Here is a 27,825-nt window from a genome sequence, read left to right on the forward strand (position 1 = left end):
AAAAACAAATTTATAATTTCAAAATTATTTTTATTTTTCAACATAATCTACCTTAAGACTAATACATTTATTCCAGCATTACTCCAGCGCCATTATCCTGTCGTAGTGGTTCTCAGTAAGATCTGCAAAATACCCCTCTACAGCTGCAATTATCTCCAGATTCGAAGAAAAATGCTGACCAGCGAGGAAGACTATTAGTTTTGGGAAGAGACAGAAGTCAAAGGGAGCCAAATTTGGGGAATAGGGTGGATGTTCCAACAATTCATAGTACAGATCCCTTAATTTTCCCATTGCCAAAACACCTTTGTGGGGAGGTGCATTGTCCTGATGAAAGATGATTTTTTTCTTCAAGAAACCAGGTCTTTTCTCAAGAATTTTTTCATCTAGTCTGGTTAAACGACCAGAACAATATTCTCCAGTTATTGTTTTACCCTTTTCAAGATAATTAATAAACAAAATGCCTTTAGCATCCCAAAGACCAATGCCATAACTTTTCCTGCTGATGGAACTGACTTTGTCTTCTTTGATGCTGAACAACTGGCTTCTGTCCACTGTTTTGACTGCTGTTTGGATTCTGGCGTGTAAGGGTGAATCCAAGTCTCATCCATAGTAATAAATCAATGCACACAATCAGTTTTTTTCTTGTTAAAATGCTCAAAGCACTGTTCAGAGATTTTCATGCATTTTTGATCTGCTGTGAGCAAGCGTGGCACCCAACTTGCGTGAAGCTTTTTCATTTACAATTAAGTTAGTGAGAGGATTTTATCAGATTAATCCAGAGGGGATTATAAAAAGAGTAGAAGGTGAGAGGGGAAGAACCAGAGGTCATCCCTGGAAGTTATGTAAAAGCGTGGTGAAGAGGGTTGTGAGGAGTAGATTTTTTAACATGGAGAATTGTCAATGAATGGAACGCATTACCAGAATGTGTTGTTAATGCAAGGAGTGTTAAGGATTTTAAGATTCTGTAAGGTAAATGTGTTGTCAGTTGAATGAACCTCCCACAATGAGTCTGCCAACTCCATGGAGGGTGTAATAATAATAATATAAAAAATGGCACCTTTGTGGCATCATCAAAAATATGCCTACCTCCTTCATTTTGCATCATTGATCTTCAACTCCTGTATAGATGACCAAGGCAAATTACCTCCCACTGTTCCAAAAAAAAAAAAAAAGCTCACTACATACTTCCTATAATATTTTCATCAGAAAGACATCAAAAGAATTGCTAATAGTTTGGCAGAAGATGAAAAATTTAAACAGTTTTAAACAGAAGATGATATCTTCTGTTTAAAATTTTTCATTCATAATTAGCACCTATCCTATATCATCTGTACACACTGTCATATTCATGTGGCATATACCCAACAGCATGGAGACAAGCAAATATTCAGCACACTCCCAAAAAGGGAGATAAAGGTCACTCATCAAATTATTGTTCATCATCATCATCATGCTTGTCAAGGATTTGGGCCTAGGTGGCCTGTTCCAGCCTTAGAAGTCGTCGTTGAATCTCTTAAAGGATGTCCTGGTTTTCTTTTTCTTAATGGTTTGTAATTTAAGGCTTATTTTGGTAATCTTTCTGTTTTCATTCTTTCAACGTGTTCCATCCATTTATGTTTATATTTTTTTAATTTTTTCTGTTACTGATTCCTGGTTTAATTCTTTCATAATTTCTTCATTTCTTTTGTGATCGAATAGTGTATACTTTTCAGTTTTTCTGATAATCTTCATTTCAGCTGTATGGTTTTATATTAAGTTTTGATTTTATGTATTGTATTTTTATATATTATGTATTTATATTTGTTTTATGTTTTATGATCACATCAGTTCTCTTGAAAACAGTAAAAAAGAAAAGTTATCAACAGTCAATCACTTCCTGGAGATTCATCACTTATTCACTGATCACTAATATGGATTATGCCCTTTTTCCACAACTGATTCCCTAGCTAATTTTACCCACCTTTGGGCACAAGCTATGGAAATGTTTAGAGAAACTCACATAATTGCTTGTGACATTTCCAAGGCATTTGGTTAGGTCTGATGTAGAGGTCTTTTTACCACGCTACCATCTACATCTGTCCTTTGCAGTTAGGTCATGAGTTTCTTCTCCATTTATTCATTACTTATCATGGCAGATAGTTCATATGTTTTCTTTATGGTGAATCTTTTCTCATACTTACTCCCAGTGACGGGCTCCGTACTTTCATTTATCCTCTTTCTCCTATATACTCACCAGCCTCAAATCCTGTGCATCATTTCGCTGATGGTGGCATATCCTGTTCATCTTCTTCATTTGACAAATAATGTACTTCTCAAACTTAGATCTTCCATAAGTAATGTGTTAAACATTGATCTCCTTGCCATTCTCCAGTTGGGTAAGGACAAATTCTTGAACTTTATTGCTATCAAAATACATTTCTGTCGTTTGTGCTCTGAGCCTCATTTGATTATTGAGTTTCTTCTTGTCATACTTCTTCAATGCAGGAGTGCCACAGGGCTACTCTTTTACTGTTATGCATAAATTACTTTTTCTCACTGACTAATAACTCAATCCATAGTTTTGCTTTGCTGATGTTATTTTTCACCCTACTCATTTGGTAAACCTTGCAGCACACAAACATCTCATGCTTCATTCTGCATTTAAACACAAGGCTGTTGTTTCATTCTTCATCCTCAGTGGCATAACGATAAACTAGTATCCTTCATTGCTTCCATTGACGTTTTTGCCTTCTTTCTTTCATATAAAAAGAATCTCAGTTCATCTTTGCTTACCTTTAATAATACACTAATTGCTAGATAGGTTCAGATCTCTTCTTGGACTGACATTTACCTCCAACCTTTCTGACATGAACACATTACAAAACATCTTCCTCATCCTCTTGGCATCGTTTTCCACTCAAAATACTACTTTTTATGATTCCATTATCAGCCCTGTACAAATCTCAAATATGTCCATTCAAAAGCTTCCCTAAAAATTCTTGATACTATTCAGGAGAGAGAGAGAGAAAGAGAGAACAGTTTAGCTGCTTAATGCTCTCTTTGTTTTACTGATACACTTCAGCTGCTATCTCAGAGATGATATGTTTCCATTTTAAGTACTTCCACAGGTGCTGTTTCACTGAACTAGTATCCATCATTTGTATGTTTTCCACTAAGCATGTTAAAATATGAGTAGTGGCTGTTACCCAACATCCTTTCACAGCCAGCTGCAAACCTCTTTGATGACATCTTCCTCTGAACAACCTTCCTCTTGAAGTGTTACCCAATAACTCTACTTCCAAGTTTGGGATAGATATCTTAAATCAACTTGTTACATGGTTAGAAGGGGGAGAGAGAAAGAAAGCTATTAGAAAGGTCTGGTTGGTTTAGTGGTTGAGCATACTTGATCTCCAGTGAGCAGGTCATGGGTTCAAATCCCACCCTCAACCTACACAAGAAGAAGCCCAATTTAATTTAATTTAATTACAGCCCAATAGTATTTAGTCCTTAAACATGCTACTGTATACTTAGAGGGATTCCAATGTAAGCATGCACACTAATGCTTTAATGTAATTGTTATTGTTTTTAACTGTACTGATGATGTCTTATGATATTTAAGACGAAATATTTACATATTATTAAGAGGTTAATTACTGTGGCACATGTGTGAATTTATAGTTACTTATACTAATATGGGAAAACAAAAGGACAATACAGGGTAGGATTTCTAATTAAGGAAACAATTATACACCTTAGAGAAGAATTTAATTATACAGATGAAAAAATATTAGAAATCACACTTAAAATAAACTCCAAACTTAAAATCAGGATCACCCAAATATATGCTCCAACCTCATCCCACACTAATGAAGAGATGGAAGCATTTTATGACTCACTGCAGCACACTATAGACAAAAAAAGAAATGGCAATTAAAACTTTGCTAATAATAATGGGTAATTTTAATGCCAAAGTAGGTCATCCCTCTCACAAAATAGACATAATAGGACCATATGTATATGTACAAGCAGCAACTCAGGAATGGCTCTTACAGAATTCTCTATCAATAACAAGCTTTACATTATGAATACATTTTTTAAGAAAGCCCCGAAAAGAAAATGGACATTGAGAAGTCCAAATGGAGAAATAAAAAATGAAATAGATTATATACTGTGCAATAATAAAAAAATAGTTTAAGATACCTCAGTACTAAATCAAGTAAAAACAGCAAGTGACCATTGACTGGTGAGAGAGCCAAACTTAAATTAAACTGCAAATTGGAAAGAATATAAAGGCTAAACAACAAAAAATCAAGAAGTTTTGACTTCTTGATTTTTTTTGTTGTTTCACTCAAAAATTAGACTTAATAAAAACTTAGACTTTTGTTGTTTCAATCAGAAACTAGACTTAATAAACATATTTGAAGAAGACATAAATAAAATTAGAAAAAACCGAGGGGAAGTAATAATCTCAGCAGCCAACGAATTCAAAAACAACAAAAAAGACCATAAACTTTACAACTACTAAAAAAGAGACAAAATACGAATAAAAGTAAAACTTAACTTCTAAAATAGAATATACAGAACTATGCAAAACAATAAGGAAAAATATGCGAAATGAAATAAGATCTTATAGCACTAAAAAATTAAAAGAAACAATTGAAAACAATAAAAATATGAAAATACTAAGAAAACATTTGTCAGTTGGTAAAAGTCAAATAACTGCAATAAAAGATAAGAATGGAACTACAATAAGGACCCAAGAACAACTCCTAAGCAGACTAGAAGAATTTTAAAAAAAACTCTATAGTTATCCTTCAATAGATAAATCAAATATAAATAATTCTTCCCTATCACATATGGAATTCATCCCCCATTCACCTTAGATGAAACAAGCATTAAAACAAATGAAAAACGGAAAATGTCTTGGTGAAGACCTAATTCACATAGAATTAATTAGGAAAAACAACATAATTAATTATGTTGTTTTAATTAAATGATTTAAATGAATTAAAACAACATGATTTACCATGTCACAAACTTACTAAATCTTTGCTAGAAGAGGGAAAGATATCAGAAAACTGGAAAAATGCTACTCTGATTACTGTTATTTAAAGAAGGAGACAAAGAAGTAAAGAACTGTATCCTCTCTAATCTGTAAAAAATTATCACAAAAGTAATAACAAAGAGGTTAACCCTATTCAAGACTCAAATCAACTAGCAGAACAAACCAGATTCCATTCTGGCTTTAACACAATTATCATATTATTATTATTATTATTATTATTATTATTATTCAGGCCTCCATGGAGTCAAAAGACTCATTGCAGGAGGTCCTTACTAAGAAACACAAGTCTATCACGACTCATTGAGGGAGGTCCCCCCTAGGAAACACAAAGTCTATCATACCACTCTTTAAATGCATTGACCTTTCTAGCTCTCACCACTCCATCAGGCAATGCATTCCATGGTTCAACCACCTTCCATGCAAAGAAACCACTCCTCACCCTCTTTCTCACAGTGTCCTTTCGTGATGTCTAGGGATGGCCCCTTGTCATAACTCCTTCCTGCTGTTCAACCAAGTGAAAGAACTCCCCAGTGTCAATCCTGTAACCACCTCTCAAGAGTTTAAAAGTCTCAATCATATCACCTCTCCTTCAATCCACCAAACTCTGCAGTCCACACTCCTTCAGCCAATCCTCATAACTAACATTGTACAGTCCTGACACCATCTTTGTCATCTGCCTTTGTACCGTTTCCACAGTTAATTTATCCCCTTCAAATCCCTGGGGACCAGATCTGAGAACAATAGTCTAAGTGTGGTCTGATCCGAGTCTTATACAACGGAATGATAACCATTTTATCTCTGCAGGTCAGTGTCCTTCTCATTATTGCAGCAATCCTCTGTGTTACCTTCACTACCTTTGCAATATGTCCCCTAAATTTCAGGTTTCTATCAATCATCAACTCCAGATCTCTTGTCTCTGTTACTTCCTCCAGTTTAACTCCTCCCATAGAGTATGCAGTGTCCCATCGATGTGTCCCAAACCTCAAGACCTTACATTTTGCTGCATTAAACTTAACCCTAATAACCCCCTTCCCAGCTTTGCATCATCCGCAAACAACTGAATATCCCCTTGCAATCCACGGACAATGTCATTGATATAAAGGTTAAACAATATAGGTACCAGTACTGAGCCCTGTGGAACCCCACTTGTAACCTTTTGCCTCTTTGATATTGCTCCACCATACACAACTCTCTGATACCTATTGGACAGCCAATCCTGAATGAAGTTGACTAATCTGACATCCAGACCCATGTGCTTCAACTTGAATATCAGCTTATTGTGTGGCACCTTGTCAAATGCCTTTGCTAAGTCTAGGAAAATGGCAGTATATGCTTTTCCCTCATCTAATGCTCTTGTGACTTTACCATAAAAGGCTAGCATATTGCTAAAACAAGAGTGCCCCTTCACAAATCCATGTTGACTCTCACAGATATCATTACCGTCATCTGCTCAATGCTGTATACGGTCCCTCACTAATTTCTCCAAGATCTTACTAACTACTGATGACACACAAACTGGCCTATAATTAGATACTTCCAGTCTGCTTCTGCCCTTATATAATGACACTATCTTACCTCCTTCAACCCTGGACACCTTTTCCATAGCCAGACTTTCATTGAAAAGCCAGGTCAAAGGCACTGTCAGTTCCTTAGCACATTCTCTCAAAACTCGTGGTGAAATACTATCTAGTCCCACAGCTTTACTAACATCCAGAGTACTCAGTATTTGGAACACACTCTCCTCCTGCACCTCTAAACCTCGAACCTGCCCTATCCCTCTAGTATTCAAATTGACTCCTCCAGGATGAAATACTCCAATAAAGTGTTCATTGAACAATTCCACTATGTCCTCTGCATCAGTCACTCTATTCCCCTTTTTATCCCACAATGTCATTCTTCCACAGTCATTTCTCATCCTACTGGCCACATAGCTAAAAAATTCCTAGGATTTTTCTCGGATCAAAGGGCCAATCTTTTCTCATATTCCAGTTTCACCTTCCTTAACATACTGGTCACTCTCCTGGCCTGTGTCTTATATTCTTCATGCATCTTCTCTTCACCTGTCTCCTTATATTTCTTCCATAGCCTCTTTTTCGCATGCAGTTCCTGTTTAATATTGTTTGTCATCCACTTTATTCCAAATTGTGTCCTCTTCTTCACTTGTGGAATATAGCTTACCATTGCTGCTAACAAATAATCCTTCACAATTTCCTAAGCACTAATGATATCCCGGCCTTCCAATTCCTCCCTCCATGAAACTTCCCCAAGTTGACTTCCACATAAGTTCCCTTCTCTTTGATACTCCTGCATGTCTATTCATTTTCCAAGTCAAAACCATATGGTCACTCTCTCTCCAACTGGTGGGAGGGATGTCATATCAGTTATTAACAACTGTTGTTATGCTATAACCAAATTTAAAACTCTTGAACCTCTTGTTTCCTCTGTTGCATGTTGCCTAAGACATTGTCCCTCAAGAATTCTAGAAATTCCTTTCCCTTATTGCTACATCATCTTCTTTTTCCCAATTTATACTGCTGTAGTTAAAATCTCCCATAACAATCATTCTTCTTGCACTTGTCATGCTCAACTGTCTCAACATCTCCTGGTCCCCACTCTCTGTTCTCCTTGGTCTGTAGCTATAGCCCACTAAATATCCTGTCTTTCCCACCTCCACCTCACACCATATGCTTTCAAAATCATTAGTGTCACAGCCTTCCAAAGCCTCCACTCTTAGAGGACATAGGTCGTCACTTATCATACGCCGTACTCCACCACCATGCTTTCCCTTCCTATTCTGCTGAAAAATGGTGTACCCAGCAACTTCTGTTCCTGTTATTATATTCTCTTCTGTCAACCACGTCTCAGTGATCCCAATAATTTTTGGCCTGGCTGATGCCATCAGTGCCACCAATTCCTCTCCCTTATTCCAGATACTCCTGGCATTAGTATAAAGCATATAAATTCCGTTGTTTCTATACCCAGCATTATCCCCTGTAGACTCCACTGCGCTCAGTGTTACCTGATGTCGTCATCTCCCCCCCCCCCCCTTCTCCCAAGTACCCATTCCCACAAGAGGCAACCCCTGCTACCATCCTCCTTGGGACACACTGACTTTTTCCAAACAGCAATCTCTCTAGATGCCTACGTCCTTCCTCATTCAAATACAACCGGTCTCTTGCATACAATTCCTCTCTGTTCTCAAATGCACTCCAAGCATCCACATATCCTAATCCTCTCTTCTGACACATTCTCGCTATTATGCCATTCAGTATCATTGCTCTTCTGCTGAGCTCATCACTATCATACCTAGGCAACACACACATACACACACTATCTTTCCTCTCTGTGTCTTCTTTCGTATAACCTCAAGCAAGAATCTCATATCTCTCGCTGCCCTATTTACACCACGACTCAAGTCATTTGATCCCACCATCACAATAATCTTATCCACTCTTTCACCTCAAAAACAAATAATAGAAAAAGTAGAAGAAAAAAAACAATTGCCTCTCTGTTTAGCCTTTATTGATTATGAAAAAGCATATATTTCCATCAAAACTAATGCAATAATCAAAGCACTCCAGAATCAGTGAGTTCCTGGAGAATATATGGACCTCCTCCAGGAAATATACCACACTGCAACAGCAACAATATAACTTCACACGAGTAGCAATAAAATATCAATTGAAAAGAGGTGTCCAATAAGGAGACTCTATCGCCCAAAATCTTTACAGCAGTCCTTGAAGAAATATTTAATAATACGTGGGCTGTTCAATAAGTAATAAGACTAATTTTACCCTGGCGAAACCACTCATCACAATATTAATTTCTGTGGAATAAAGAAATGTTGCTGTAAGTATTAACAAAAGAGGTTGATAGATGGCGTATACGGGCTGATGTGCCAGAGTGTCACGTGACTAAACACAATTGCTCATCGGAGCATCTACGAGGTGCGACCAGTCTTTGAAATGGAAGCATCCTTGGAACAGCGTTATGCGATTAAATTTTGTGTGCGTTTGCAAAAATCGTCATCGGACACTTTTAACATGATACGCGAAGCTTTCCACAATGAAGCAATGTTGAGGACAAGTGTTTTTCGCTGGCATAAAACTTTTAAGGAAGGAAGGCAAAATGTGGAAGATCTTGAACGTGAGGGAAGACCTTCAACGTCCATCACAGAGACAATGATCAACACAGCAGCGATTATCATCAAGCACGTCAAAAGGAAGCGTCCATTGCTGAAGAATGGCTTCTTATTACACCACAATAATGCAAGACCACATATTGCTGGTTGTGTAGTGGACGTTTTGCAGAAGAACAACACAGATATCCTACCACACTCTCCATACAGTCGTGATCTCGCACCGTGCGATTTCTGGCTGTTTCCTCAGCTCAAGAAACCACTAAGAGGCCGCTATTTTGAAAGCAACAAAGCATGTGTAAAAGCTGCGGAGGCGGTTTTGAAAGAACTCTCAAAAAACGGACTCACACATGTGTTTAAGATGTGGACACAATGTTGGGACAAATGCATCGCGTCTCACAGTAGTTACTTCGAAAAAGACCATGTAAATGATGACGATTAAAGGTAATCTGTTTTCTGTATAAATGTAGTCTTATTACTTATTGAACAGCCTACGTATAAACTGGACAAACCTTGGTATAAAAATTAATAACAGAAACTTAACACATTTAAGATATGAAGATGATATAATTTTTGCAAACATTCCATGAGACCTTAATATAATGATAGAAGGCTTATATCATGATAGCAGAAAAATTGGTCTAAAATTAAACAGAGAAAAAGGCTAAAATCATGTTTAATCATTTTGTAACACCAAAAAACATAATAATAGAAAACAATTTCTTGGAAAGAGTCTCTTTATATACATAATTAGGTCATCTCATTGATCTAAACTGTGGACTCCAAAAGGAAATAGATAGAATATAATAAGTTTAGTTTAATTAAACTCTCGAAATAAATAAAAGAGTTCAACTTTCCTCGAGTGCATTCAGAAAATTGAAAAGCATTTTTCAAAACAATGATGTCCCACTATTTAAAAAGGAAGACATTTAACCAGTGTATACTTCCAGTCATCACATATGTTTGTGAAACTTGGTCTCTAACAAAAGCACTGACAAATAAACTAGCAACAACTCAAAGAAAAATGGAGATGCTGATGCTAGGCATCACATTAAAAGATAAGAAGTGAAAACACCTGGATAAGAAGCCAAACTTGTCACTGACATCATTCTTCACTACAAGCGACTAAAATGAGCTGGGCATCTATCCAGAAGAGATGAGTAATGGACCACCATACTAACGGACTGGATTCCAAAAGAAGGGAAATGAGGCTGAGGACATCCTAAAAGAAGGTGGAGTGATGAATTGTCAAATTTTGTTGGGAAAAATTGGTCAACCGTTGCCATGAACAGAGAAAGTTAGAAGGAACTGGAGGAGGCCTTCATCTAGCAGTGGACAGAAAAATGACTGAAAAGAAGAAGACTAAAACAGTCTTGCCTCAATGAGTCTTTGGACTTCTTGGAGTATACATAATCATAATAGTACCTTGGGTACTATTGTCAGTGATGAAAAAACAGTTCTATCAGGGCACTGTTTGCAGGTAACAATGGTACCTAGGTAATTGGAACTCCAGAATGCTTGCTGGTTTTTTTTGATGGTTATTAATCAGGGAAACCACTGATGCTGGTTATAAAAAAGAACATTTCAAGGAATATTGTTTTCCTGCTATAAATAAATTTACATATATGAATGCTGTATGTCCATATGACGTGCAATTAGCCTATCAGCATGCAGTTCTAATTCTTGAAAAACTGGAGGGTGAGATGTCAATTTTTAGTTAATATTCAGTTTCAAAATGTCAGAAATAATTACTCACTCACTTTTTCTTCAAGACAAACAAAATTTTCAATTTGTAGTCCACTACAGCAGTATAAATTGGGGAGAGGAAGATGCATGTAGCAATAAGGGAATGAGATTTCTAGAATTCTTCAGGGACAAATCTCTTAGGCAACATGTAATAGAGGGAACGAGAGGTTCAAGAGTTTTGGATTTGGTCATGGCATCAAAAGAGATGATAATAACTGAGATGACATCTCTCCCACCAGTTGGAGAGAGAGAGTGACCATATGGTTTTGACTTGGAAGATGAATAGACATGCAGAAGTATCAAAGAGATGGGAGTGTATGTAGAATTATAAGACAAGTGATTATAATAGTCTTAGACATCAACTTGGGGAAGTTTCATGGAGGGGGGGGGGGTTGGAAGGCCGGGATATCATCAGTGCTTGAGAAATTGTGAAGGAATATTTGTTAGCAGCAATAGTAAGCTGTATTCCACAAGTGAAGAAGAAGACATTATTTGTAGAAAAGTGGATGGCAAACAATATTAAACAAGAACTGCACGTAAAAAAGAGGCTATGGAAAAGATATAAGGAGAGGGGTGAAGAGAAGATGCATGAAGAATATAACACACAGGCCATGAGAGTGACTAGTATGGTAAGGAAGTTGACACTAGAATATGAGAAGAGATTGGCCCTAAGATCCAAAGAAAATCCTAGGGAATTATTTAGTGATGTGGCCAGTAGGAGGAGAAATGATTGTGGAAGAATGACATAGTGGAATTATTCAATGAACACTTTATTAGAGTATTTTATCCTGGAGGAGTAAATTTTAATACTATAGGGATAGAGCAGGTTCGAGGTTTAGAGGTGCAGGAGGAGAGTGTGTTCCACATACTGAGTACTCTGGATGTTAGTAAAGCTGTGGGACTAGATAGTATTTCACCACGAGTTTTGAGAGAATGTGCTAAGGAACTGACAGTGCCTTTGACCTGGCTTTTAAATGATAGTCTGGCTATGGAAAAGGTGTCCAGGGTTAAGGGCAGAAGCAGACTGGAAGTATCTAATTATAGGCCAGTGTGTGTCATCAGTAGTTGTTAAGATCTTGGAGAAATTAGTGAGGGACCATATACAGCATTGGGCAGATGAGAGTAATGTTATCTGTGATAGTCAACATGGAGTTGCGAAGGGGGTACTCTTGTTTTAGTAATATGCTAGCCTTTTATAATAAAGTTGCAAGAACAGTAGATGAGGGAAAGGCATATACTGCCATTTTCTTGGATTTAGCAACAACATTTCATAGGGTGCCACATGATAAGCTGATATTTAAGTTGCAGCACATGGGTTTGGATGTCAGGTGGGTCAGCTGGATTCAGGATTGGCTGTCCAATACGTATCAGAGAGAGTTGTGTATGGTGGGGCAGTTTCAAGAAGGCAGAGGGTTACAAGCGAGGTCCCACAGGGCTCAGTACTGGGAACTATATTGTTTAACCTTTATATCAGTGACATTGTTAGTGGAATGCAGGGGGATATTCAGTTGTTTGTGGATGATGCGAAGCTGGGAAGGGTTATTAGTAATGGTGCAGATGTGGTAGCCCTGCAAAAGGATTTGAATAAGCTAGACAGGTGGGGAAATGAATGAGGGTGTCGGTTTAATGCAGCAAAATGTAAGGTCTTGATGTTTGGAACACATCGATGAGTCACTGTATACTCTATTGGAGGAACTATACTGGAAGAAATTGGGGAGACAACAGATCTGGAGTTGATGATTGATAGAAACCTGAAATTTATGGGACATATTGCAAAGGTGGTGAATGTAACACAGATGATTGCTGCAATAATGAGACCTGCAGAAATAATAGCTTTATCATTCCGTTGTATATTAGACCCTGATCAGACACACTTAGACTATTGTTCTGAGATTTGGTCCCCATGATTTAAAGGGGATAAATTAACTGTGGTAATGGTACAAAGGCAGATAACAAAGATGGTTTCAGGACTGTACAATGTTAGTTATGTGGATCAGCTGACAGAATGTGGACGGCAGAGTTTGGTGGATAGAAGAAGGAGAGGTGATATGATTGAGACTTTTAAACTCTTGAGAGGTGGTTACAGGATTGACACTGGGGAGTTCTTTCACTTGGTTGAACAGTGGGAAGGAGTGATAACAAGGGGGCCATCTCTGGAAGTTATGAAAGGAAACTGTGAGCAAGAGGGTGAGGAGTGGTTTCTTTGCATGGAGGGTGGTTGAACCATGGAATGCATTGCCTGATAGAGTGGTGATCGTGAGAACAGCCAATGAGTGTAAGGAGTGGTATGATAGACTTTGTGTTTCCTAGGAGGGACCTCTCATGTTGAGTCTTGTTAGACTTTGTGTTTCCTAGGAAGGACCTCCCACGTTAAGTCTTTTGACTCCATTGAGGCCTGAATAATAATAATAATAATTTCTCATTCTCATTAATTAACAAAGTCCTTTTGCATCATATAAAAGAAAATGAAAGCATTCAATTCAATATCTTTCTCTTTTATTATGTGTATGTATATCATATCAAGAACCAAACAGAAAGCAGAATGAAACATGTTCGGAATTTAAAAAATCAGCATATAACATAGGACTATAAATCAATCAAGAAAAAAACTAAAATGATGATTAATACCAAGCATAATCAGTTAACTGATACAAGTATGAAAATAAATATTCTTTTAATAAAAAGCGTGGAACAATTCAAATATTTAGGAGTAATGATCACACTGTGCTTCTACCACATGAGGTGGCAGGAGTGCAGAATTGAATAAAGAGGAGTAATTAGGCTTTTTATTCTCTTTCATGTGTGTTCATCTCAAAAGTTTTGCATTGGAAGAATTAAATTACAAATATATAAATTGATAATTTGTCCATTTGTTACCTATGATTGTGAAACCTGGATATTTATTGTGAGCATGGAGAATTTTCATAGGCTGAGTGGTTAGTCTGCCCTCTCCAACCAACAAGTCACAGATTTGAATCCTGCCGTGGGGCATAGATGTTTGATTGTTTTTAGGTTGGAGATGAATTTCTTCAATCAGTGTGAAACCACTGCCTTCTTGGGAGCCTGAAATGGCTAAAAAGTTCCATCTTTGGTCTCTCGAGCAGGATTTCTGGACTGTGTAAAAAAATACATAAAAAATTGCAAAAAATATATAAAAATTGATCAAAACAGCAAAAAAAAAAATCCTTAACCTAACTATGGTACAAAATATGCTATACATTTATAATAACCCTAAAAAAAAAATCACCTTTTGAATAAAAATTCTTAGAAAAATATTTGGCTTTATGAAAGATAATGGTCTCTGGAGGAACTAGAATCAACAATATCTAAATATAATCAGGGTCAAAAAGTTTCAGTGGGCTGGATATTTTTAATATGGAAAATGACAGTATTCTTGAGAAGACAATAACTAGTAAAATTCTTGGTAAAAGACCACGAGGAAAAACAAGATGAATAGATACTATTATTCAAGATAGCATCATATTGTAATGTTCAAACTGGAGAAGTAAGGTCATGGAGAAACAAGGTCAAAAGCGACACATCTAGGAGGCCAAGGCTTTCTATGTAGAGCCATAGAAAGAAGAATGTACTTTAGGTTTGTAATACTTGTTTCGTTTGAAAATTCACTTATGTATTGTTCATGACTTATTTTTCATGGTATTAACAACACTACAAACACTTTTATCAACAAAGATGTTTTATTAACGCTAATATTTCGCTGATTTTCAAATCAGCATCATCAGAGCACAACACACACATGTAAACGCGACAGTGAGTGAGTGACACAATATAATTGCAAAAGACAAAAGATCTAAAGTCCTATTTTTGGTGCCCTCTAACAAAAAAAAAAAAAAAAAAAAGCAGTTATCCAGGAGTTTTTCTTAGGATAACCGTCTCTCAAATTTTTGGCAAATTAATGCAACCATATTTGTTAAGGTTGGGAGAATTCTTCAAAGCCATTGCTGACTCAAAAAAGAATCTTTCAGATCTATAACGACTCCTAAATAGCACATTTGTTTTCCTCCATCTAATCCTGTGTGAAGGAGTGTCCAAAGCGTGGTCTGCCAGTCCTGACTTGCCATAGTAATAGTAGCGAATGTATCTTTCATGTTCTTCCAGGCGGATGTTCACTGATCTTCCTGTTTGCCCATAATAGGCCAAGTCACAGTCACATGGAACTTCATACACTCCTGGGTGTGCTAAAGGGTGAAGTTTATCCTTTAGCGAGCGGATCAGAGTTGCCAGCTTGACATGAGGTTTGAAGGTGGTGCGAAGGCCATGTTTCAACAATACTTTGGCTATCTTTTCCGATGTACCTCTGATATAGGGAATAGAAATGGTCATGTTGTATTCTTGTGTATTAGGGGAGGGCAGAGTAATGGGCCTATGTAGTATTTTATCTATTTTGTAGGGATTGTAGCCGTTGACTAAGAACGTATGGCGCAGGTACTGGAGTTCAGTGGTCAGAGCTGTATTGTTAGAACAAATGGCTCTGGCTCTGTGTGTAAGTGTTTTTAAAATGCTTTAAAAAAGAAAAAGATAGTGATCCATCTGAAAGGCGGGTGACTAATGTGTCAAGAAATGGTAGAAAGCCTACACACACAGAAAGATACCTACATAAACAATCACATCATCATCCAGTCCAACAGTACGGCATTTTAAAAACACTTACACACAGAGCCAGAGCCATTTGTTCTAACGATACAGCTCTGACCACTGAACTCCAGTACCTGTGCCATACGTTCTTAGTCAACGGCTACAATCCCTACAAAATAGATAAAATACTACATAGGCCCATTACTCTGCCCTCCCCTAATACACAAGAATACAACATGACCATTTCTATTCCCTATATCAGAGGTACATCGGAAAAGATAGCCAAAGTATTGTTGAAACATGGCCTTCGCACCACCTTCAAACCTCATGTCTAGCTGGCAACTCTGATCTGCTCGCCAAAGGATAAACGTCACCCTTTAGCACACCCAGGAGTGTATGAAGTTCCATGTGACTATGACTTGGCCTATTATGGGCAAACAGGAAGATAAGTGAACATCCGCCTGGAAGAACATGAAAGATACATTCGCTACTATTACTATGGCAAGTCGGGACTGGCAGACCATGCTTTGGACACTCCTTCACACAGGATTAGATGGAGGAAAACAAATGTGCTATTTAGGAGTCGTTATAGATCTGAAAGATTCTTTTTTGATTCAGCAATGGCTTTGAAGAATTCTCCCAACCTTAACAAATATGGTTGCATTAATTGCCAAAAATTTGGGAGACGGTTAACCTTAAGAAAAACTCCTGGGTAACTGCTTTTTTTTTTTTTTTCGTTAGAGGGCGCCAAAAATAGGACTTTAGATCTTTTGTCTTTTGCAATTATATTGTGTCACTCACTCGCTGTCGCGTTTACATGTGTGTTGTGCTCTGATGATGCTGATTTGAAAATCAGCGAAATATTAACGTTAATAAAACATCTTTGTTGCTAAAAGTGTTTGTAGTGTTCTTAATACCGTGAAAAATAAGTCATGAATAACCATCAACGCCTAAGCTTATCTGTTAGATTTATGTATTGTTCAGCAAGTATATATGATAAATGAATTTGAAAAACATAATTACTTATGATTACATAAGTAATTATGTAATCATTCATAATTACTTATTTCTAAGAAGAGATCAAAGTGAAAGATTATTTCTGTTTCTAGGAGAGATCGGCATGTCCTTTCAGATGCCTAAGTATCTGAAAGGAAATGCTGCAACCAAACAGTTTTTTTTTTAATGAAAATAAAAATACCTCTGTAATAAAGTTACAACTCCATGGAATCCTGTGAAAATATTATACTTCATTTTGTTTCAGCATTAAGTTAAATTTAAAATTTTCATTTGAACATTTAATGGAATATGTTTATTTATTTTTTTTTTTAAGGCATTTGAAATAACTGTGAAGACATGTGCTTATACAAACCATACAGTCTTGCCTGAGGCACTTGAAAGATGGCCTACTGATATGCTGGGTAATCTTCTTCCACGACATCTGGAAATCATATACGAAATAAATGCTAACCACTTAGCAGTAGGTATTTCTTGTGTGAATTTATGTAATTATTTTAATGAAAAATATCTAGTATATAATTATGACGAGAAGTATATTATGACACTTGCCTTTGTAGCTCAGTTAGTACTGATGTTGCCCTTTAGTGGGAAAGACCTTGGTTTGAATCCTAAGATATGGAGAATATTTATTAGGCTTTTGAACTGAAAATGAGTTATCATGGTTTTTTCTCCTGGAAACTTGAGTTTTTCATCCTGTAAAAGAGACAAACTGGTTAGATGAATACAATTTACAGCCATAGCATACAATGTAGATAGCATTAGCTGCCTTATCATTAGCTATATCAGGTTCATTAGAGGCCAAGTTACTTGGTTATAATAGCCCATTGGATCTGATACAAAACAGGCAATGATCAGGTGATGATAATCATCATTATTATCATCATCCTCTTTTTTTTGTATTAGGCTGCTGATGATATGATTATGACCATACATTACAACTTTGTGCCATTTTGCTTATTTCTGTACACCTTTACCTATACATGTGTTTGTTACAGTTGGTAACATGGTACAAATCCCACATCCGCTCAGCCTTGGAGTACTATTCTCACATTTAATGCACCAAAAAACCTACCTAAAAATTTTTAATTCTTTCCAGAAAAAGGCAATTCAGTTAAATGATATTTTGTTTCTCCCTTATGTCTTTTCATGAGTATTATACTGCTGAACTGGCCTCCATCATTCCTCCACTTTCCTCTAAGTCTGTAAAAGCACGTAGCTACCAGTTAACCAATATTCATTGTATGGCTTCATCCAGATCTACCCAACCCAACTTCTCATTCTCCTCTTTCTTTCTGTCTTCTGGAACAGCCTTCATGCTTTCATTCAGGGACACTACAACTTCAATTATTCAAGAAAAACATCAGTAGAGTGAAAAGAGGTCACCATACCTTTGAGGGAAGAGTAGTACTGTCTGATATTTACACTGATTGCCTGATGTAAATCAGTAGTTCAGAATAGAGTTCTGTTGTGTGTAGGACTGTGGAAAGAAACTCTATAATGTACCTTTCAGCATTTTATGAAATGTTTAAACTAGAAACTAAATGGATACTTACCAGGAAAATGTTTTTTTTTTAATTTTTATTATATTATTATTATTCCTGACACCTCCAAGGAGTCCGAAGACTCATCGCGGGAGGATACCTTCAGCTGTCTCAACCACTACACCGAACCTCTACTACGAATCAATGCCATCTACTGCCCACCACCACCATAACTGGTATTCTGTGTCTGTAAATTGTGTGTATTCTGAAGGGCCGATTTGTCTGTATGCGGGATGAAAAACCCGAGTTTCTGGGAGAAAAAACCCTGCTACCTCTGTATGAGATCAGCTAACTCACCTTCGACTGAAATCGTCCAGATAAAGATTCCTCCCATCGCGACGAGATTCGAACTTAGGCCTATTCCAATCAAAGGGCGCAATGTACAGTCGTTCTTCCAATTGTGCTACGGAGGCACTTAAAAATTTCACTTTCCTCAGGTGAGGCAGAACAATTTTTAGTTTGTACTTCTCAGATAAAATACATAGAAGTTTAGATATAATTAATAGTTTGAGAAGGACCTACCAAAACTTTTCCAGCATATTTAGTGACAATAAGAGGGAGATTTATACAAAATTTGATATTTAGTTTTGCATACCTTCAGTTTATCCCCATAACCAACATTCCGCAGATATTATATGCTAGCTGAAATGTGTGAGGAGATGGGAGTACAGTTTGTTAATGTGTGGAATGAGTTTGAAGGAAGAAGTGAACTGTATGGGAGAGATTGACTGCATTTGAATGGTTATGGTGTGAATCGCTTGGAGAGACTGCTGCTGGAAGGTAGAGAAGTGAGTAGAGTGAGAGAGAATGAATCAGATCAAGCAGGAAGTGATGTGGAAGAGCAGGAGAGTAAGACAGCAGAGATTGAAGAGGTGGTTATGAATGAGGAAGTGAGTGGTATGAGTATAGAAAATGAGAGAATGGGTGTGCAAGAGGAGCAGGGAAATGGGGAGGCTCAGGGTGGACAGGGGTACACAGCGTGAGAAATGGATGCTCCAAGAGGAGATGAGAGCATGTGTAGACACGAAAGAAATGGAATGACCTTGGATCAAGAGGAAACAGTTGTAATTGAAAAGGGTTTTAAAATGAATAAGCAGAAAGGGAAATTGCCCCAGTCGAACATGGAGAGATCATATCAAGTGAGTGGTATCAATGGAACTAGCTGTAGATCCAGAAATGAGCTGTTGTTTGTATACAAATGCTAGAAGTATAAGAAACAAGACAGATGAAATGGTTGCATTAATTGCATCAGTTCACCCAAAGATTATTGGAATAAGTGAGTCTTGGTTGGAAGAGGATGACATCCTGACAGGAATAGAGATGGAAGGGTATGATGTGTTTCGTGAGGATATAAGGGGTGAAAAGGGATGGGGAGTGCTGTTGATGATAGAGAAAGAGTTATGTCCATACAAAGTAGAGATGCAAGAGGGAAATAGTGCCAGAGGTTTTGAGGCAATATGGTGTGAGATAGAGGTGAATGGAATTAAATACTTGGTTGGATGTTGTTATAGACCAGGTAATGTGGATGGTGGCGATAATGAACTGTATAATCAAATTAGTCAAGCAAGTAAGAAAAAATGGTGATCATAGTGGGCGATTTTAATTATTATTTTAATTTTAAAGAAAATGAGTTTTTGAGGGATAACTACCTCAGACAGTATGTAACTGAGGGCACGTGAGGATTGAGGTTCTTCGATTTGGTCATCTCTTCAGAGGATATAATTATAAGTGAGGTGTCATATCATCCACCAATTGGTGAGAGTGACCATGAGGTGATTACCTGGGTGATTGCCAGCAGTGTGAGGACCTCTGTGAGAAAAGGGTATATGTGGAACTACAAGAGGGGGGATGATTATAAAGAACTCAGGAGACAGCTTGCAGGTGTAGCATGGAATGAGGAGTTAGCTGGAAAAGAGATCAATGCAGCTTGTGGGATTTTCAAAAACTATCTAGTAGATGCAATATCTAAGTGTATACCAAGGTTGAGCAGGTTAAATAAGGTAGTTGTAAGATGGATGAATAAAGAGATTAAGCATGCAATACAAAGAAAGAGAGCATTATGGAGGCAGCATAAGAGAAGTGGAAATAACTTATTCCATGAGGTATACAAAGACCAGGCAAAGAGGGTGACTTGGTTGGTGAGGATAGCTGAAGAGAGTTATGAACAGCAGTTAGCTAATGAAGCCAAAAAGAATCCTAAGGAGTTCTTTCGATATGTAACCAGCAAAAGAACGAATGATTATGGAAGGATGACATTGATTGGAGAAAATGGTATAAAGGCAGCTGTTGCAGAAGGTGTGGTGGAGATACTAGATGAACAGTTCCTAAAGATCTTTCAATCTTGTGAATGTGACTTCATGGAGAGATTGAGAGTAGTAGATGATGGGGAGGAGAGACCGACTGTAAGTGAGCAAGAGGTGTATGGGGAGTTGAGTAAACTAGATGTTAATAAGGCTGTGGGACTTGGTAATATATCGCCACGTATTCTGAAGGAATGTGCCAGGGAGTTGACACTTGTCTAGACATATTTTTTTAATACAAGTCTTGCACTCGGTCAAGTCCCTAAGGAGTGGAAGGAGGGCAAGATTGTGCCACTTCATAAAGGAGTTGAGCAAACTCAAGCATCAAATTCTAGGCCTACCTGTGTGTCAAATGTTGTGGTTAAGTTGTTGGAGAAGCTTGTGAGAACTAGGATCCAGAGTTGGGTTGACAACAATGGTATTATCTTTGATGGACAGCATGGATTTGCTAAAGGGAGGTCATGTTTTAGTAATCTACTTACTTATTACAATAAAATGACTGCTTCCTTGGACAGAGGAGAAGGATACACAGTAATATACTTGGATTTCATGACAGCTTTTGATAGAGTACCTTATGAAAAGTTGACAGTCAAACTAGAGCAGATGGGGTTGGATATTAGATTAGTGCATTGGATTGGAGACTGGCTATCTGATAGGTATCAACAAGTTGTGTATGGGGGGGGTGCAATATACAGGAAAAGGAAAGTCACTAGTGGAGTGCCTCAGGGGTCTGTTTTAGGACCATTACTATTTAACTTGTATATTAATGATATTGGCAAAGATTTGGATGGAGATATTCAGTTGTTTGCAGATGATGCAAAGTTAGGACGAAGCATAAAGAGTAGCGAAGATGTTGTGGCCTTACAAGAAGACTTGAATAAATTGAGTGATTGGGCACGGAAATGGAGATGTGAGTTCAATGTTGCAAAATGTAAGGTTTTAAAATTGGGAAAACAAAGATGGGTTGCAGAATTTATGCTTGGTGAGGATATATTGTTGGAGGTGGAAGAATGAAGAGATCTGGGGGTGATAGTGGATAAGGATTTGAAGTTTAGGGGGACACATAGCCAAAATTATGAAGACAACACAAAGGCTTCTGGGAATGATGTGGAGGTCACTGACGTGTAGAAGTAGGGAGATTCTTGTTCCGTTGTATAAGGCTTTGATTAGGCCACACATGGACTATTGTGCCCAGAGTTGGTCACCTGGTTTTCAGAAGGATGAAGAGATGTTGAAAAATGTCCAAAGGCAATTGACTAAGGCAGTTTCTGACCTCTGGAATGTCGAGTATGAAGAAAGATTGAGAAGATGTAATTTGCAGAGTCTGGTGGACAGGAGGAGGAGGAGAGATATGATAGAGACCTACAAGTTGGTAAAGGGCAGTTACAGGATCAATCCTGGAGAGGTTCTTCAGAAAATAGTGGGAGATTGGGGGAGAACCAGAGATCATCCCTGGAAACTGTATAAAGAGGGTGTGAGTAGGGGGAGTGAGAGGCAGGTTTTTTTCGTGCAGAGTTGGGAATGATTGGAATGCCTAGCCTGAGAGTGTGGTGTCTGCAAGTTGTTTTAATGTGTTCAAGGCACGGTATGATGAACTGTGTGTGTGATAAAAGGACCTCCCAGATGAGTCTTTGACTCCATGGGTTCTTGGGTTGGTAATAATAATAGTAATAATAATAATAATTATGACATATTTGTTATGTGTTTTGTATCCTCTTTAGAAGTTGTTTCATTTCCTTCAAATTCTAATGATATGATCTGATCATCTAAATGTGGTCTTATCAGGGTTTTATACAATGGAACCACCACCACCATCCTATTATCTCAGATGGTCAGTGTCTTAGTTTTACAGCAATTAATTTACAGTAACTTCAAATCATCTTCGATTATCCCAAAATCTCTTAACTCCTCTGCCTCCTTGTACAATTCCACCAATAGTGTACGTAGGCTTCTCCCGTCTGAATTCCAAATTTCAAAACCTTACATTTATTATTATTATTACTATTGTTGTTTTGGTCCTTCTATCAGAGACATATATCCAGCTAAAGCAGCATGCATGGTTTTTTTTATGTCAACCATGAAGGATTGTAAGCTATAGTACATTAGTACTGGGGATGAGCTAAAGATTTTTATTGTTTTTTCAATTAATTTTTGGGTTATATTAACAACCTTAGCTTACAAACATGCAATTAGTTGGAACTTAAAAAAACTTAAAAAAATGGAACTTAGAAGTAAATGCAATTAGAAAACATGCATTTATCTCTAAATGCCTATATCTATCCTCTAGTAAAAAAAAAATATGGAACTAAATGTATGATTTCAATTTAGAATTTAGAAGTAATATGACCCAATTCGACCAATAATTTCACTCAATTAGAAGATGCATTTCCTTTTAGTTTTGATGCAAGCCATGATTGTAAATATAATATAAATATAACTCACTTGTATAGTCCAGAAACTCCACTTCTGGAGACCAAACATGGAACTTTGTTCAATCTTCCTCAGATCTTTGAAAAATGGAGCAGGGTTCTGCGAATAATCTTGATTTTCTTGGCATCCATTATAAACCTTGGTGATTAAAGCTGGAAGCCATATTCCAATATTGACTGACTAAAATCCTGTGTGATAGCATCATTACTTCTTTTTTCTTATTCTCTCTTAAGTAATCCCACAGTCTGCTGAACTTTACTAGTTGTCTTATCAGTAGGATTCCTAAACTTTAATTCTTCATCAACCACAATACCAACATCTCTATATTCATTAAATTTTTCTAAAGCCTGTCCATTCAACAGCCATCTATCTAGTATTCTCTTCTTACTGAATGTAGTATACTTGCATTTGTTCACATTAAATTTTAAACCTCACTTCCCTGTCCATCATTCCAGTATTTTAAGATCATACCATGAAGAACTTAAGTTATCAGACTAGTTGACTATACTATTCAGATTTACATCATTAGAAAGAGAGAAATTTTAATATAAATATTTGAACCTAAATCACTTATGAATATATTAAACAACAAGGGTCCCAACATTGGAATTTGTGGTACCCTCCTCCTCACAACCTCTCCCACTTTGAAGACTCTCCTCTGAATGTTGCTTTCTGTAACAAAGAATTGGAATGTAATCAGACATGATTCAGATACAATAAATAACACTGGGATAATGTAAGAATTTTATTTTCATAAAATTTTCACCCAAGTTTCAAGGGTATCTTCAATATGGAATTCAAACTATATGGACTATATGGTAGCACCTCCGGTTTGCTGGTAAAATATGTTCTGATAGGTGGAGTAGTCTAAATGAAAGACAAAATTGAAGAGATGAAGAATATCTGTGGGAAAGTTATTTTGGAGTCATTCTAATGGTTCATCTAAAGGAACATTTGTGAAGTGAGATACAGTATCCAGTCTTGCCATTAATTTCAATCCATACTAGTATGGATGTGAAAACATACTGCAGCTGATAGACAGGTTAAATCAGAATCTGTGTATGACATACAACCAAACAAGGGATCCTTACTATTGAAGGCCATTTACTAAGACCCAATTATTTTCACCTGAATTGTCACCATTATTATCTGTTATCTGTAATATCTGTTATGAAATATGTAGTAGGGTGTTGCTACAGACCTCGTGGCTCAGTTGGGGACAAAGAAATGTATTGCCAGTTTAGCCTTATGGGTGCTAAATGAGTGATCATTATGTGTGACTTTAATTATCCAAGCATCGATTGGGTAGAAGAGAAATCTCATGATAAGAATGAATAGGAATTTATTGAGTTGTTGAGAGACAACTTTCTCAAGCACCATGTGAAAGAAGGAACTTGAGGTCAAAGAGCATTGGATTTGTTAAGAATATGACTATTTTACCACCAGTTGGTGATAGTGATCATATTGTGCTTTCTTATGAAGTATCTAATTATATTGATGTTCCCATTAGAACAGGTTACATGGTGAATTACAAAGCTGGAAATTATGATCACCTTAGAAGAAGGGTCGCTGAAGCATGCAGCAGTGGATTTGAGCTGTTGTTAAAAAAAAGTGTTTTTTTAAAAGGTGTATAGTGTGAATTCCTTTGTGAATTGTGCTCCATTTTTTTTTTTTATCAGTAACACAAGTGTTGTTTAGAGGTTCTGCTTTAGAGTTTCGTGTTATATATCGTGTTATTTTTGAGTTATCAAGAACGTGTGGTCACAGTCGGGAGTATTGGTGGCTGAAGAAAAGATAAGTTATTCGCTATTTGGTATAGATGAATATAGTGTTTATATATATGTATATATACATTTAGCATTTATATATATATATATAATACAGTGTTTATTTAGCCTTTATATATAATTACTTTAGTAAATGATTACTTTAGTAGTTCCTCGGCAGTAAGGAATGATGGCAGATTCAGCTGCAGTCACAAATGGCATATCGCCATGTCCTCCGCCATTTAAGAACTCCATTATAAGTAATATAATAAGGGACTTTGTGGCATGCAGTACTTGCGGCATGTATGCGTCTCGGGAATTGGATATGTGGCTGGTGAGAGAGGGGGGAGTGCGTGTGTACGTGAAATGCAGGAAATGGGAGGAAATAAATGAAATAGATATATCAATAACTGACCTAGTTGCTCCAGGAATGGGAAATGAATATCGGAAGATGATTAGTGTGATAGGAGAGAATGAGGAAAAAAATATGAATGAGAAAATAATAGTCGATAGTGTGGAAGGTGTGAGTGACTGTGAAAGTTTCAGAGATGGTTTTGTTTGGAAGAGTGAATCTCGATTTAGAATGACTCACTTGCAGAGGTAGATAAATGGGCTGAAAGAGGAGGTGGAATGTCTTGTGAATGAGATGAGAAGTATGAAAGATGAGATGAGGAGAATGGCAGAGATAAATGCAAGGCAAATCAGAGTAGGAGAGAGGGAGAGTTTTGGGAAGGATAGGCGAGGAGAGCATTTTGGGAATGAGAGAAGAGGAGAGAATGGAAACAGCAGGAGAGAAGGAATGAGAAAGGTATGGGAATGCTAAAAGAGGAGAGAATAGGAGCAGTAGAGGAGATGGAATGAGAGAGAGAGATGTATGGGAATGATAGAAGAAGAGAATGGGAATAGTAGAAGAGAGGGAATGAGAGAGAGTTATGGGAATAACACAAGAGGAGAGAATAGAATAAGTGGAAGAGAGGGAATGACAGAGTTATGGGAGTGATGGAGGAGGAGAGAATGGAAACAGTAGGAGAGAGGGAATGGTGAGAGGTGTAATGTATAGTGACTCAACGATTCATGGTGTGCAAGATAGGATGCATGAGGAGTGTTTGCCTGGAGGAACAATAGAGAATATGGCTATGGGAATTAAGAGGGGGTGAGCGGATGGATGAGATGATTGTGATGGTGGGCATGAATGACTTGACAGACAGTGTAAATCAGGCAGCGAGAGATCTGAGATTCTTGCTTGAAGTTGTGCAAAAGAAAACGCAGAGAGGAAAGATTGTGTGTGTGTGTGTGTGTGTGTGTGTGTGTGTGTGTGTGTGTGTGTGTGTGTGTGTGTGTGTGTGTGTGTGTGTGTTGCCCAGGTATGATAATGACGAGCTGAGCAGAAGAGCAGCAATACTGAATCACATAATAGCCAGAATGCGTGAGAAGAGAGGGTTGGAATACGTGGATGCTTGGAGGGCATTTGAAGACAGAGGGGAACTGTATGCTAGAGACTACTTGCATTTTGAATGAGGAAGGACGAAGGCATCTGAAAAGATTGTTGCTGTTTTCTGAATGAGTCACTGTGTCAATTCAGGGAAACTAGAATTCCCAGGGTGGATGGTAGCAGGGATGGCCTCTTGTGGGAATGGGTGCTTGGGGGAAGGGGGATGATGTCAGGAAACATTGAGCCCAGGGGCATCGAGAGGGGACAATGATAGGTATAGAAGCAATGACATTCTTATGCTCTATACTAATGTCAGGAGTATCTGAAATAAAGGAAATGAATTGGTGGTGCTGATAGCATCAACCTGGACAAAGATTATTGGGATATCTGAGATGTGGTTGACGGAAGATGATATAATAACTGGAAGTGAAGTGGCAGGGTACAACATTTTTAGACAGGATAGGAAAGAAAAACGTGGTGGTGGAGTACTGCTTATGATAAGTGATGACTTATGTCCTCTTAGAGTGGAGGCTTTGGAAGGCAGTGACACAAATGGTTTTGAAAGCATATTGTGTGAGGTAGAAGTGGCCAAGACAGGATATTTATTGGGGTGTTGCTATAAACCAGGGAGCACAGAGGATGAGGACCAGCAGATGTTTAGGCAGTTGAGCTAGACAAGTGCAAGAAGAATGATTGTTATGGGAGATTTTAACTACAGTAGTATAAGCTGGGAAGAGGAAAATGCAAATAGTAAGAAGGGGAGAGAATTTCTGGAATTCTTGAGGGACAAATGTCTTCGGCAGCATGTGATGGAGGGAACAAGAGGTTCAAGAGTTTTGAATTTGGCCATATCATCAGAAGAACTGATAATAACTGAGATGACATCTTTCTCCCACCAGTTGGAGAGAGTGACCATGTGGTTTTGACTTGGAAGATGAACAGACATGCAGGTGTATCAAAGAAAAGGGGACGTATGTAGAATTATAAGGTGGGTGATTATAGTAATCTTAGGTATCAACTAAGAGCAGTTCCATGGAGGGCAGAATTGGAAGGCCAGAATATCATTAGTGCTTGGGAAATTGTGAAAGAATATTTGTTAGCAGCAATAGTAAGCTGTATTCCACGGGTGATGAAGCGGACACAATTTGGTGTAAAGTGGATGACAAATGATATCAAACAGGAACTGCAGTTGAAAAAGAGATTATGGAAGATATACAAGGAGAGGGGGTGAAGGACAGATACATGAAGAATATAAGACGCAGGCCAGAAGAGTGACCAGAATGGTGAGGAAGGCAAAACTGAAATATGAGAAGAGATTGGCACTAAGATCCAAAGAAAATCCTAGGGAATTTTTATCTATGTGGCCAGTAGGCGGAGAAACGATTGTGGAAGAATAACATTATGGGATAAAAATGGGAGTAAAGTGCTCATTGAACACCACATAATGGAGTGGTTCAATGAGCATTTTATTGGAGTATTTCATCCTCGAGGAGGTTTTAATACTAGACGGATAGGGCAGGATCCGGGTTTAGAGGTGCAAGAGGAGAGTGTGTTCCAAATACTGAGTACTCTGAATACCAATAAAGCTGTTGGACTGGTGGTATTTCACCACGGATTTTGAGAGAATGTGCTAAAAAACTGACAGCTCCGTTGACCTGGCTTTTCAACAAAAGTCTGGCTGAAGAAAAGGTACCCAGGGAACGGAAGGAAGGTAAGATAATGCCGCTGCATAAGGGCAGTAGCAAACTGGAAGTGTCTAATTATAGGCCTGTTTGTGTGTGATCAGTAATTGTTAAGGGCTTGGAGAAATTAGTG

At 37.6% G+C, this 27,825-nt stretch overlaps 1 protein-coding gene across 1 annotated transcript in view; it reads left to right on the forward strand.

Moving 5' to 3' along the window:
• Nucleotides 1-27,825, forward strand: part of LOC150102377 (glycogen phosphorylase-like) — a 479,880-nt gene that overhangs the window by 249,867 nt on the left and 202,188 nt on the right. The window contains exon 9 of the mRNA XM_090399808.1: nt 16,855-17,001. Coding sequence (XP_090255934.1) covers nt 16,855-17,001 — 147 coding nt within the window. The remainder of the gene's footprint in view (nt 1-16,854; nt 17,002-27,825) is intronic.

This window comes from Typopeltis vanoorti, chromosome 10, assembly GCF_054136105.1.
Source record: "Typopeltis vanoorti isolate ZY-2024b chromosome 10, IOZ_Tvanoo_1.0, whole genome shotgun sequence".
Taxonomy (NCBI): domain Eukaryota; kingdom Metazoa; phylum Arthropoda; class Arachnida; order Uropygi; family Thelyphonidae; genus Typopeltis; species Typopeltis vanoorti.